This window comes from Glycine max, chromosome 14, assembly GCF_000004515.6.
Source record: "Glycine max cultivar Williams 82 chromosome 14, Glycine_max_v4.0, whole genome shotgun sequence".
Taxonomy (NCBI): Eukaryota; Viridiplantae; Streptophyta; class Magnoliopsida; order Fabales; family Fabaceae; genus Glycine; species Glycine max.
Window position 1 is genome coordinate 49,820,740 of NC_038250.2, and position 14,686 is coordinate 49,835,425.

Genomic DNA, 14,686 nt, shown 5'->3' on the forward strand with positions numbered 1-14,686 from the left:
GATTAAACACTAGTCATACGATAATGATAGCAAATCAAAATAAATATCAGCCGCATTAAGAAAAATAAATTAATGAAATATAAGAAACATAAATACAATTATATTTAGAAAAATGTTAGCAACAAACTCCTTTAACTTATTTCTTTTAATACACCTTTTACGATTTCTTAAAATTCATTAAAAACTACCAAATTATAATCAAATCAATTTCAATCAATAATAAAAAATGTATTAGAAAATATATTGCTAACATTTTTCATTATCCTAATTTCTTTTTTAAAGAATTATTGTATTTTATGTATTGTATGGTATACAATATCCGTGTAAAATAGGTTTTTTTTGTCTGCATCCTTGTAAAATAGTAACCCACCTATTAGAGATAGATAGAGCGGGGGTGCAAAGACATTTTGACATTTAAGTGAATCTTAGTAAAAAGATGGGTAGGAGTGAACATAGACAAAATTATAAGGTGCTTGAAACATAAGGGTTGAGGTCTTTCAAGTCATGTTAATCGGCTTGAACTCAATAGGAACCTACGGCCTACAGCTCTGGCTAGTCATTAGTCAGATTAGTCAAACGCATTGACTGGCTGAGTTATATAAGTTGTAAGGGTTTAATATTTTTTCAATTAGCAATACAGTTCTTACTGTTAACTTGTTAACTAGACTGCTTATGTGAAAAATATTTCTCAGTATTTTTAGTCTATTTTTTTAACCGTAGAAATGAAAGCCAAGTACTAAAGAGTTTACTACAACTCTTGCATTCCGTTCAAAATGTAAAATTGTGATTTTTTTCATTTTAATCTCTAAAATGCTTTTTTAAACACTTCTAGTTACTATAATTTTATGAACAAAAATGATAAACAAAATTTTATAGGTACTAAAAGTGATGAAAAAAAATATTGTTTCTCATGTCTTTCTCTCTCTCAGTCCATCTATTGGATCAAACTAACATAGAACCGTTTTTTCTATTATTTGGTCCAAACATAGGTGGTCACACGTAACAATGTCCTCGATGACTGCCTGGGTGAATATGATTTCTTCAATTTTTTTGAATTGCTGAAAATTTTTCTTTGATATGGCTACATGTTTATCCTCAAACTTGTGAAGCCACCTGCGAAAGCACCATTTAGGCAAAAGAATAAGACAATTTATCCAAAATAAAACCAAACCAAACCAAGTCAAGACTATCATCCTAGAAGTAAATAATTAGGGCAAACAAAGTATATGACAGGAATTAGAATAGGAATCCATATTTTCAATGCACTATACTCGCTTGGATGTATACAATAACATATTTTCATATGTATGCGTATGCAGGGAGCCAATCAACTTCGCTAAATTCTTTTCATTCTTTACGGACAATCCACTCTTAGAAATCAAATTCAGCAAATTGCAATATTTTCATAGTCACTGATAGACATCGACAGATTGAGCATTTGATTACTTTTAAATAACAAAATTCACGACAATCCACATTCCAGATACCAAAAGTGATTCAGTCTTTCAAAATTCACATACCTCATATCTCAAGAAGGTTCAAGCACATGCTTGAGAATCTTTGTCACCATTTTAAGGATATCTTGTTCCTTACATGAGGTCACAAAATTTACTGACAACAAAATCCTTTGGTTAGTTCCTCAGTACGTGAATATGATTGATGTTAGAAGGTTGATACAAGATTAAATCTGCAAAACCATATTAAAGCCCAGATGAACTTTCTTACCCCATGCAAGAACTGGAAATTCCCATTTCTGTTTAGGGACTGTCATTACATATGAGGCAACCTGCAAAAGTATATTACAACTTTGAAATAGTAAATTGCTTATATGAGATATTACTTGGAACTTTGAAATAACTAGGGAATATATATACCAAGATTGATGCAGCAATGGAGTGAGGAGACCTAAACAGAATCGACATTTCCTCTTTTTCGTACAGAAGATCCATAATTTCCATGCAAGTTTCAATGCTAATCAATGCGCCAACTTTGGCCACTCCACTGAACTCAATGATTCAAAAGCAGAAATCAACGGGAAGACACAACACAAGAAACAGACTTAATTAAATTATAGAGATAAAAATATGAGCCACACACTTGAACTGAATCCAAAGATCTTCAAGGAACAAAAAGGCAATATTCGTTGTGCCAATCTCAAAATTCAAAACCTGCAATGTTACCAAACAATATCAGGATTAGAATTAGCTCAATTCATGTAGTTCATGATATTGATACCAATGTTTTAAAAAACAGTTTGCAACCGCAAGTACAACTGCAAGCACAACGGTTTGTAGGGTCTCTGCAATTGCAATTGTCGTAACCTCAGCCGCATTTGTTTGCAATTTTCCACATTATTAAGGATTGGGACAAAAACGCAACTGCAATGTAAAACCTTAATTGATACTTGATTGCTTGGGCTTCAAGTTAACTTATACCTGCATGAATACCACCTCCTGTAGAACAAGTACCCAAAAAAAACAATGAGAGAATAGAAAAGGATAAAAAAGGGTTGGTGATGATGAGAAGGAGAGAAAAGAAAAATGGGTGGCTTACTGCTTCGAGGAAATTTCGAGAAGTAAAGTGCTGTTCCTTGATGGATGCATCAGCCAAGGACTTGAAACATGTAACGGAAAGCGGTCGAGAATCGTGTATCTGCATTGGAAATGTGACAATCAGATAGGAAGAGAGAGAGAGAGAGAGAGAGAGAGAGAGAGAGAGAGAGAGAAGGAAACCGACTTTAGACGAAGTCCATAGAGAAATAAGCACAAACAGCTGCAAGGTGCTCTGGGTGACAGGTGGAAGTAGGCAGCTCGAAGAATGTCCAGCATTAATGAAACTTGGTAGGAGATGAGAGGACGTTATAGAATGATTAAAAGAAAAGGAAGCAATAAATAGAGAGATTGGAAGATTACGCACTGAGGTAAAGAGGGAAAGAAGCGATCGGCGAAGAAGGAGAGTGCGGAGTATTTAACAATGGGGGAAACTTGCAGGTGCTAATTAATACCATTATTAGATTAAATTAACAAAATCATAAGCAAATAGATAATTCAGAGTTTACTTTACTTGAGCAGATTCCATGAGGAACTCAACCATGGGGAGCCGCTCACACCCACATTCCATTGGATTGCTATTTTCTAATAACTTCGATCACAGTATTATTAGAGAGTTACCTTTGGATAATATGTACGAGAAGATTTCAGGTGATAATAGGTTTCAGTATTTATTTATTTTTTTGAAAAGAATTTTTATTTTCAAATTTAGAAAATTTAGAAAATATATAAAAAAATACTCTAAGGTGTCATTGCATTTTAATTTCTTCAGAAAAGACTAAAACAAACTTGATTTGTTGTTTTCAGTTTTTGACTTGTTTTTAAAAATATTTTCTAAATTTTAATTAAACATATTTTCATTCATATTTTTTAAAATAAAAATAAAAAATACTCAAATCAAGCATCAATTAATTCAGTGACTTTTGCCAAATTTCAAATGGAAGTGAGTTATATTGATTGTTCTAACACTTTGTAATTGATTACATAATCTTGTAATTGATTACACTGTGTTGAATTCATTACTTCTAAGAAACTTTGAGATCAATCCATTTATCCATCCTGTTTGATTGACATTAAGCATGAATAAAGAAAAACTAAGACTTGATATACCATTCATGCCTAGATCAAAATCATTCAATACAAATGTCACATCTTTTAAAACATGTTTGACATTGTAAAATCATAAAACCAAGATCCTAAGACTAATCTTTAAGTCTTTAATATTCGATAACAATAAAAGAATAGCATGTAAGCTTCTTTTGTCTCACCCTGAATGATTGCGAATGTGAGTGAAAACATATTTTCTTTTGTCTCGTACAACAATTGTCTATATAAGTTCCACATTATTTTTTTCTTTAAAAATGTTTCATCAATTTGGACAATCATATTGAAATAAGAAAAATTTTTAATGCATGGTTTAAACAACATAACACACAATGAAGAATCAAACCAAAATGACTCTTCCACACTATTCACAATATCTGCAAATATTTTGTATTTAACAATTATATCTAATACAAAATGTTGGTAGTTTTTGTCCATCTTATAAAGCAATATGATTGCTAACAATATCTAAATGAGTGCCATTTGTTTTGTTTTTCTTGTCTTTTAGTATATTACCATATAACCAACACAAGTTTACATCTTTGTAATTTTAATTTTTATTAGGATGACAAAATTTGTATTTATTAACCAAAGAACACATTCTATAATTGTAAATGAGTCTAACTTATGACAATCATGAAAAATTAGTAAAGTTATACAAGTGTGATACCATCATTTTTTACTAAAATAATTTTTGTCAATCCAGTCATATTTTAAAATAAAGATATTTAATTTTTCTATTTTTAAAAATTAGTCATTTTGGATCGGGCATCCAACAAAAATATTGACAATTAACTCTACTACAATTGACTACCTTATAGTCCACAATTAATGACTTGATACCCGTTTATTAGTTAAATATGATCAAGTGAGTTGGATTTTTGAATGTCTTTGGCTCCGGTTAATGTCGACCATCACGTGATCCATCATGATCAAGCAAAATAATCCAAAAAAATAGATAAAAGATAAGGTTGATAAACATCAACGATTAAAGACAAGTTAAAATCAGAGTAACTTTATTATACATAATTATCATAAATACACATTAAATTCTAATTGACAATTTGAACACAACTTTATTTTTTATGTCCAAGAACTCTTATGACTAATTTATAAATGAATGAGGTTTTAAGTAAGAAATAACCCATCATATCAATTTATGTAAGTAATAAGAGATTATATAAATATTTTAAAAATATTTATGATCAATTAAATAAATTTTAATCATTTTTAGGAATCATGATTCTTAGAATTCATCATTCTCAAAAAATTATTGAGAAAAATTATGATTTTTGATATAAAGTTCTCCTTTTCGAAACACAGCCTAAAACTATAAACAAAATAAAATATGGCATTCAAAAACCTTAATAAAATTAGAATGTTTTTTTTTTTTTCTAAAACGTTTTTTCTTTAAATATTTCCCCCCTTTAATTTTGATCCCAAATCAATCAACATTGAATTCAATGTGGCGATTAAGGGATATTAAACTCATATCTCCCCGGGTGGAAACAAAGTACAACAAGAATGAGAATTTAGGCAAAGGTTATTAAAAAAATAATTAAATAATGAATAATAATTTATATATATATATATATATATATATATATGTATGTATGTAGTTGAGTGGCGCAGTTGTAGAAAGGGTGAACGAAGATGTTTCCTCAGGAGAAATCATAGTAACGGCTATCAGCAGGGGCAGGGGGTGGGTTACAGTCACAGAGAGCGAGTCCGTCGTGGCACTCGCAGGTCACGTGCCTCCACTTCCTCCGTTAGGGTTTACGACCAGCACCAACCGCAACATCGACCTCCTTGGACTGATTTCGACGTCGCCTATTACCATTCTTACGCTCACCTTGGCATCCACCAAGAGATGATCAAGGTAACTTACCTTCCTTCTTTTCTTTTTTCATTTACTCTATTTTCCATTAATTAATTAATGCTCTCTGCCCTGCAGGATCGTGTGCGTACGGAAACTTACAGGGATGCAATCATGCAGCATCAGAGTTCCATTGCAGGCAAAGTAATTTTTCCACCACGCATATAATTTCATCTGTTCACTTTTGCATGCAATTTCATATTTTTTTACTGGAGTTTCTGCAAATGCAAATGCTCACTTCGATTTGTTGATGGAAGAGAAATAACACCTTTTTTCTTTTTTTCTTTTGGATCCCTGTAGCTGATAGGAGTTATAGAACCCTCATCCTAATATGGTACATACATGAATGCAAAACCTTGGTCAAAACTAGACTTCAGCCTCTATATAAATGGCTATAGAAAGATTAAGGGACAGAATTCAGTGGTTCAACAAAATTGTGTTTTTGAGTACTTAATACTTTGTCTCTAAACCCAACTTGACCAATCTTTATAAATGGACACTCTCTCAAACTGATCCCAACCCATGTTTCCTTCTTTGTGCTCATGTGCCTCTAATGCCCTGCTGCCCTAGTCTTTTTCATCCTAAAGTACACTTTTTGATGAGTGGGAGGTTAATTCCTATCCACACACTCAATTAACCTTATTTTCACATTTCATTAAAAATAGGTATTTTTTTTAAAAAAATTAAGATCTACTTATCATAACTGTTAAATGTGAATTTTCTGTATTTTATTTGGGAATTCTTGAAATACAATAAATCAATAATCATTATAATTGCAAAAATATGATACCTCTATTTTATACTTAATTGTTATTACAACTCTTGTCCTAAAGAGAGGACTTTTTTCAATTGAAGTAGGTCAGTTGGTGGCTGACTGAATCCATGTGGAGGGCTTCTTGTTGGGGGTTGTGTTATTGTACAGTCAACAAATTAATGATACTTGTGTAACATATACATATGCTGTATCTTGGATACAGATCTAACCATTGATATCTCATGCATAATTTGCTTGTTTTGTTAATTTCTTTTGGATTGATTGTTGGGCTCTGGACGTAGCAGCCTGCTATCAGAATTGTTTTTGTCTCTGTGCTGCAGCAGTTGCACCACCGTTACCGTTGTAGCATTAGCATGCTTCTACGCTGCTTTCCAATAAAGTCGAAGCTGTTGCAGTCTCAATTCACCAATACACGCCTCTTGTCGTGTGCTACAATCCCAATCACAGCTCTGAAAGAATGCAACTCCTTAGCCCATGCGAAACTGTTGCATCAGCAAAGCATCATGCAAGGTCTTCTTTTCCATTTGGCGACAAACCTCATCGGCACATACATAGCTTCCAATTCTACTGCGTATGCGATTCTGCTTCTGGAGCGCCTCCCGCCGTCCCCTTCATCGGTTTTCTGGTGGAACCAACTCATAAGGCGCGCCCTTCATCTCGGAAGCCCTCGTGACGTTTTCACTCTCTACCGTCAGATGAAATCACTTGGCTGGACCCCTGACCACTACACCTTCCCTTTTGTCTTCAAAGCTTGTGCCAACCTTTCCTCTCTCTCCCTCGGTGCTTCCCTCCATGCTACTGTTTCACGATCTGGCTTTGCCTCTAACGTATTTGTCTGTAATGCCGTGGTCTCCATGTATGGAAAGTGTGGCGCTCTCCGTCACGCACACAACATGTTCGATGATTTGTGTCACCGAGGCATTCAGGACTTGGTTTCTTGGAATTCTGTTGTGTCTGCTTATATGTGGGCTTCCGATGCAAATACTGCTCTCGCATTGTTTCATAAAATGACTACACGTCATTTGATGTCCCCGGACGTTATCAGCCTCGTTAACATACTTCCTGCTTGTGCTTCCCTGGCTGCCTCACTGCGCGGAAGACAGGTTCATGGGTTTTCTATTAGAAGCGGATTGGTGGATGATGTTTTCGTGGGAAATGCAGTGGTTGATATGTATGCCAAGTGTGGCAAGATGGAGGAAGCAAATAAGGTTTTCCAGAGGATGAAGTTTAAAGATGTTGTTTCTTGGAATGCCATGGTCACCGGCTATTCTCAAGCTGGCAGATTGGAACACGCTCTTTCTTTGTTTGAGAGGATGACGGAGGAAAATATTGAGTTAGATGTTGTGACATGGACAGCTGTTATCACTGGGTATGCACAGAGAGGGCAAGGTTGTGAGGCTCTGGATGTGTTTAGGCAGATGTGCGACTGTGGTTCTCGTCCGAATGTGGTCACTCTCGTCTCCTTACTTTCGGCTTGTGTGTCTGTTGGAGCACTGCTTCATGGGAAAGAAACTCATTGTTACGCCATCAAATTTATTCTCAACTTAGATGGACCTGATCCTGGGGCCGATGATTTGAAGGTGATTAATGGTCTCATTGACATGTATGCTAAATGCCAAAGCACAGAAGTGGCTCGAAAAATGTTTGATTCAGTATCGCCAAAAGACAGGGACGTGGTTACCTGGACTGTGATGATTGGTGGGTATGCCCAACATGGTGATGCTAATAATGCTCTTCAACTTTTCTCCGGAATGTTCAAAATGGACAAGTCTATAAAGCCTAATGATTTTACTTTATCATGTGCCCTTGTGGCCTGTGCTCGTTTGGCAGCACTGAGGTTTGGTAGGCAAGTTCATGCTTATGTGTTACGCAATTTCTATGGTTCTGTTATGCTATTTGTGGCTAATTGTCTTATAGACATGTATTCCAAATCTGGAGATGTAGATACCGCTCAAATTGTTTTTGACAACATGCCACAGAGAAATGCCGTCTCTTGGACATCTTTAATGACCGGGTATGGCATGCATGGACGTGGTGAAGATGCTCTCCGTGTTTTTGATGAGATGAGGAAAGTGCCTCTGGTGCCTGATGGCATAACCTTTCTGGTTGTGCTTTATGCTTGTAGTCACTCAGGAATGGTGGATCATGGAATCAATTTCTTTAATAGAATGAGCAAGGATTTTGGGGTAGATCCTGGACCAGAGCATTATGCTTGCATGGTTGATCTCTGGGGTCGCGCTGGTCGTTTAGGTGAAGCTATGAAGCTCATAAATGAAATGCCTATGGAACCAACCCCAGTAGTTTGGGTGGCCTTACTTAGTGCTTGTCGGTTACATTCAAACGTGGAACTTGGGGAATTTGCTGCAAACCGTTTGTTAGAATTGGAATCTGGAAATGACGGGTCATACACATTGCTTTCAAACATATATGCTAATGCCAGACGCTGGAAAGATGTGGCTAGGATTAGATATACGATGAAACGGACTGGAATCAAGAAGAGACCTGGTTGCAGCTGGATACAAGGAAGGAAAGGTGTTGCAACCTTTTATGTGGGAGACAGATCTCACCCACAGTCTCAGCAGATATATGAAACACTTGCAGACTTGATTCAACGCATTAAAGCCATTGGGTATGTTCCTCAGACAAGCTTTGCTCTTCATGATGTAGATGATGAAGAAAAGGGTGACCTGCTTTTTGAACATAGTGAGAAGTTGGCTCTTGCCTATGGCATCCTAACATTACATCCACGTGCACCTATTCGAATAACCAAGAATTTACGCATCTGTGGTGATTGCCACAGTGCTATTACCTACATATCCAAGATTATTGAACATGAAATCATACTGAGAGATTCAAGTCGCTTCCATCATTTCAAAAATGGATCCTGCTCATGCAAAGGATACTGGTGACAATGGAATTTATCGTTTCCATTTAATTTATGACATTTTTGCTATGAGAGAGGTAAGGCAATTATCTTATTTTACGACACTCGTTACAAATATACAATTTTCTTTATAACTAGAAGGAACCTGCTAGTACTAGTAGGGGATTTAAGTAGAGCTTTCGCAAGGAGGCTTAGATTCAAATCTCATTATTGCCCATGTACACACAAAAATATCTTTATAATTAGATCCTTGTTTGTAACATACTCCTCCGCTCTTGGATATAAGAAAAAATCGATTCACACATTAACTAAAGAAACTAATTAATCGTATTTAACTACATCAATCTCTTTTTTACTAAAGCACACAACTTTGGGCCCTAATCAGCACATCAAACATAATAAGATTGGATAGGAGAAGGGTTGCTGAGTAGAAAAGAATAAGTTAAGCTATCTATGGGATTGGCTTCCATGCTAGATTGAGCTCTATATGGTTTTGTATAACCCAATGGATTGTGTAATATTATCTTATCCAGTGTTTGTTGAAGATATAACATGAATGCAATATTTGGGCTATTGTATCATTTGTATGAATACAATTCATGCCACTGTAGCATCAGTGGCTCATACTGTATATGTAATCTACAATAGCCATGCAACAATATTGTGAATCATAATTATGATTTACAGTAGTATGAAGAGTACTCATCGACAATAGATCAAATAGCAATCCAATGCTTAACTTCAATTGATCCCCGTTCTCTCATGTCAATCATTTTTCCTGAGATTGTGAAATATAATAGCTCATTTTTTGAATATTTTTTTCCTTGAAAATATGAATGATGGTTGTCATATGATCTGTTTCTATTTGAAAGACTGAGAGAATTCTCATTAGGCCTTTTTTGTTTCCCTTACCTATAAAGCATTGTAATTTGTAATAATTTTTTTTTCCTATAAATTTTTCTTGCTTAGTGAATTATGTTACTTTGCTCAACATTTTAAATTTTGTAAATTGTAATACCAGTTGTACATTGATTATCAGTGTGTCTACATATTCTTTTTTTCATCTCTTCTGTCTTGGACAATTTAGTGGTTGCTCTTGTTTTGTTTAATTTCATCTTTTCTTTTTGTGGGATTTAGAGAGCAAAGAGTTATGTAGTTGTTCTATAAGTTTAAAGGTTGAGGTTATGAATTTTGAATTGTGAATAAGTTGGTTAAGTAGCACTTTTTTTTTACCTTGACCTACTTGGTTTCAACTAGCTATTTTTTTTTTGCAAGCAGGCAAATGAAGTCGTGAAAGCAAATAACTTGTCTGATGTCGTTGTTGTATTGCATGGGCGAGTTGAGGTAGACTCCTTTGACCAATATATGGTTTTCATTTTTCATAGATGCTATACTTTATACCATAGTTACTTAGTGCATGGTATTCTTCAGTATGTGTATGGGTGCATGTTATGTAGCATATCATATGTCGGGGTATATTTCATTTTGGTATATTATTTAAATTTGTAATGTGTTTTACAATATTAATTAGTATCTATTAATATAATTTTTTGATTTTTTAAAATTTACAATATCTAGGCACACATATATATAATTACTTTAAATTAATTTTTCTTATATTTTAATAACTTTAATCATTATTTTAGGTTAATATATTTTGGGCTTTTTTCCTTAACAATGTGTTGATCCTCTTTCCAAAACTAATTTTTCTATTTAAATATTTTAAACTTTTTCCCATCCAAACCCCAGCCCTGGCCTCTTCCTACTGCAGAAGCATCTTTCAATTTTTCCTCTCTGTCTCTTTCATTGTTTTCTGCCAGTTCGCGTCATGCTCTTTGAATCCCCTTCGATTGTCTTCTTCCATAAGCGTTTTTTCCTCTTCCCCTCTTCCAAATTCTATTATGTTCAAAAAACCCTTTGATGTGAAGTGTTCAAGGAAGAAGGGCTTCAAATGCTATCTATGTCTCTGAAACATAAAATGGGTTAGAAAGTTGGGGAAAAGAATTTTTAGCCCCAAAAGCCCTAAACATCATTGTTTCAGGATTAAAACGGGACATTTGAAGCTATATCAAGGTAGCACTGCCATAACATGTGAAAAGCCGCTATTGTGGCTGCAACAACTACTTGTGAAAACTTCTGCTATTTGAATCCAATAACAGCCTAGGGCCGTTCCGAGTTGCTACTATGCTGTAGCGTGCCATTGACTACTAAGGGTCAATCATGTCAGCATCTCTTTATTGTCCAATTAATTTATGAAATGTGTTATATAATGCTGAGATGTAGTTTCACCTCTCAATCTATATTATACTAAGCAAATAACTCTAATGTTGATCAAGTATTACAAAACAATGTAGGTGAATAATCCACGCTCATTATGATCAATAAACTTGAAAAGCAAATGCTGTTTAGATTTTACATGAAGTGGTTGGGTTCAGTACATCTAGCCCCTCTATCCTTGAAATAAAAATGTACTCCTTGATAAAAAAAGAATAAACTTATGTGGTAAAGGTCTTCAAACAAAATTTGAAAATTTAATAAGAGAAAAAGAGAAATTGGACTCTCGACAGTTAAATTAAACTTAAGTCTAATCCAACAGATAATGTTTGTGAGTGTGAAACTCTTCAAAAGAGTTGTATCAAAAAATTGAAGCTCTATTTATTTGAGTCACGAGAGCCACTTCTCTATGTATATTTTCACTACCCCAGTTCATGATTTGCTTAGGTTTTTATCTTCCTTTTATCACCATCCCACTTCAAAAGTATGACGTGGTGATTACATATATAGCCATTATGAGTTACCTAGCCTTTTTCTTTTCATCATATTTTATCATCATCCCATGGGAAATGTAATATGTGGGGTTTACATGGCCTTGGGTTCTCCTACCACAATGGCTATTATTGGCTGGCTGTTTTGGTGTGGTCCTCCAAGGTTGTATCAGATAAATCCACCTCTCACTGTAGTTTCTTCTCTTTCTCTCTAACAAAATATCATATTTTTTTAGGTTTAATATATATTACTTTTAGGCATTTAGCAAATTCTGCTTTGAAATTTTTATAGTTTTTCCTTTTTCAACTTTATGTTCACTACTAAGAACAAGCTGTATAGTTTAATATTCACCTCAGGTTATGCTTTTTGTGCAGGATGTTGAAATTGATGAAGAGGTGGATGTTATAATTTCAGAATGGATGAGCTATATGCTTCTATATGAGGTGCTTATTAGGATTTTTCTGATTGTTCGATTAATGTATATTTTTTAATATTGAAAACTAAAATAAAATTTCATGAGATCAGCAGAGCAAAACCATAAATTAGCTTTCAAGGTGACTGATAGTTTGATAACTTAAATAAATTGAAATTAGGATAAAAACAAACTAATTCTATATCACTGCTTTTGAAAAGATAAATCTGGCTATGACTCGTTTGATTTAACACAAACACGCTCACAGAAAAACATTGTTGGAGTGCAAAAATAGTGGACATGTAATCAACTGGACTGTGATAGTTGACATATTAGAGCATCTCTAATGCGGGTGCTTAAATGAGTTGCTTAGAGTTAAGCAACATTACTTAACAAATTTTTCCATTGTAGCCGATGTCTTGCTATACAGCTAGGAGAATATTCTTTTCATTATTTCAGGATCTCCTGTATATTCTTTCCTTTTTAATCTCTTGCCAATTAAGAGGAGAATATCTCTCAATTCTCTCCTATTTTTAGCTCTAGATTAGTGTACATCTATTGACCTGAATGGACTATACATTTGACTGCTTCACTGATTTTCCAGTAGCTGGTTCAGTCCGTTTTTTTAAACTTTGGAAGTTTTCATTTGATTTCAAATTAGTGGTTAGATTTGTCAAAGAAAAAGTCAAGGTATAATATCTCCATGGTTACCATCTAATATCCATGGAGATGTAAAAAACAATGCTTGTAATTTATTGATATACTGTCTTTCTTTCATTCTTTTCCTTTTTATTTTATGGTTGGGGTTGGGGTTGGGGTTGGGGAAGGATGACTGCTTCATTTCCAACACAAGTCTGCTCCTGTTTAAATGATACTTAGACATCAGCATGAACTTCAATTTCCCGGCTTCTAACAGTAAATCCACTTATGATTTGTATTGGTTTGAAGATTTTTCTTTTCTTGTAGAGCATGCTTGGAAGTGTTATTAATGCTAGAGATCGTTGGCTCAAACTTGGTGGTCTTATTCTTCCTTCAAGTGCAACGGTATGTCTTATTTATTTTTGCTTAAATACTGATATATAATTGTTTATACTATAGGGAATACTCCTAAAAGGTTATTTTGTCTTGTACAAGCCCGGCCTATTATGGCTTCAAAATTGGATTTATGATTCCTTATGCATGGATCCTAGAATTGCTTGAATGTGTTTGAGGGTTCAATAATTACTCGATTTAGTTTATCTTTAATAATGATTTGACCTTTTGGTATCTTATAAAAAATGCTAATCCTTGGTGTACTTTTCTCCAGTTGTACATGGCTCCTGTCACACATACGGACAGATACAGTGACAGTGTTGACTTCTGGCGCAATGTTTATGGAATTGATAGTGAGTTCTCTACTTGGTAACTTAGATGACATACCAGATGTTATGAAGATTGTTGGAAACTGTTTATATTCTTAGGAATTAATGTCTAGGATAGTGGAATAGCCAGATTCATGCAATAGTGTTTATTAGTACTTTGAGGAGCTACATTTCCTCTTTTATTTTTCCCACCTGCTTCTCTTAGATAAAAAATTAGGGGTGAGACAAATAGGACAGACAATATTATCTGGTTAAAAAATCATACTAATTAATTTATAAATCATAACATGACATAAACTTTTATTTTTTAGTCATGCATGCATGGACTTTTAACATTAGTATACTTATAAACCAATGTAAGATTTCTCCATTAAGCATTCTTATATTTATCATTGTCTCTTCCTTAAGATTATTTGTATATTAAACACGCTGTGGTGAAGGATTCAAATAAAATAATATAAACTTTCTCTCTTCATTAAAGATGTCAGAAACATCATGAATACAATTAGTTTGAATCAACAAAATAAACTCCAATGTATAGCTTTAGAAATACTTTAGTTAAAGTCTTTACTACTCCCTTGCCTTTGATTAAAACTATATGCATTTTAGGCCAAAGTTGAGCAAATGAGAGCGCAGACACATGCAAAAATTGTGAAAAACATTGCTATGGCAAGGCAAAGATCAGAAGAAAAACGTGCAGCAGCTAAAGCTAGAAAAAATCGAGAACCACAAAAAACTGCGGCTCAAACATAATAAATTCGCCAAACAAGACCGTTGCCCTCTTCCAATTACATTTGATGTGCTTGGCTGTGATATATGAAGAAAATGAACCTTACTACAAGATTGATTATCTTTTGCTGTTTACCGTCGATGATATGGGTCATTAAAACTGGTATATCATCTTATATATACGTTACTTAAAACCTTGTAATTTTTAAACACCTAATTGCTACGTACCT

General features: G+C 34.3%; 2 protein-coding genes across 4 annotated transcripts; one reads left to right on the plus strand and one right to left on the minus strand.

Annotated features, from left to right (window-relative positions):
* Positions 1-856: 856 nt before the first annotated feature.
* LOC100776423 (cyclin-J18) lies at positions 857-3,189 on the minus strand. The gene is made up of 10 exons (XM_006596445.4): positions 3,064-3,189; positions 2,917-2,993; positions 2,737-2,836; positions 2,554-2,652; positions 2,436-2,453; positions 2,098-2,168; positions 1,875-2,001; positions 1,726-1,786; positions 1,521-1,611; positions 857-1,113 (listed from the first exon to the last, which is right to left on the minus strand). The coding sequence occupies exons 1-9, from the start codon at positions 3,118-3,120 to the stop codon at positions 1,529-1,531; spliced, it is 693 nt and encodes a 230-aa protein (XP_006596508.1). The 5' UTR covers positions 3,121-3,189; the 3' UTR covers positions 857-1,113; positions 1,521-1,528.
* Positions 3,190-5,272: 2,083 nt separating this feature from the next.
* LOC100775879 (pentatricopeptide repeat-containing protein At5g16860) lies at positions 5,273-13,715 on the plus strand. 3 transcript variants are annotated; one of them, XM_014767203.3, is made up of 7 exons: positions 5,273-5,532; positions 5,608-5,673; positions 6,589-9,265; positions 10,467-10,532; positions 12,329-12,397; positions 13,315-13,410; positions 13,673-13,715. In XM_014767203.3, exons 1-3 carry the CDS (start codon positions 5,524-5,526, stop codon positions 9,211-9,213), a joined length of 2,700 nt encoding a protein of 899 aa, XP_014622689.1. In that variant the 5' UTR covers positions 5,273-5,523; the 3' UTR covers positions 9,214-9,265; positions 10,467-10,532; positions 12,329-12,397; positions 13,315-13,410; positions 13,673-13,715. The 3 variants fall into 3 exon arrangements, with proteins under 3 accessions (XP_014622689.1, XP_040864845.1, XP_040864846.1); XM_041008911.1 differs by having other exon boundaries at positions 5,285-5,532; positions 6,625-9,265; XM_041008912.1 differs by having other exon boundaries at positions 5,285-5,532; positions 6,628-9,265.
* Positions 13,716-14,686: the final 971 nt, after the last annotated feature.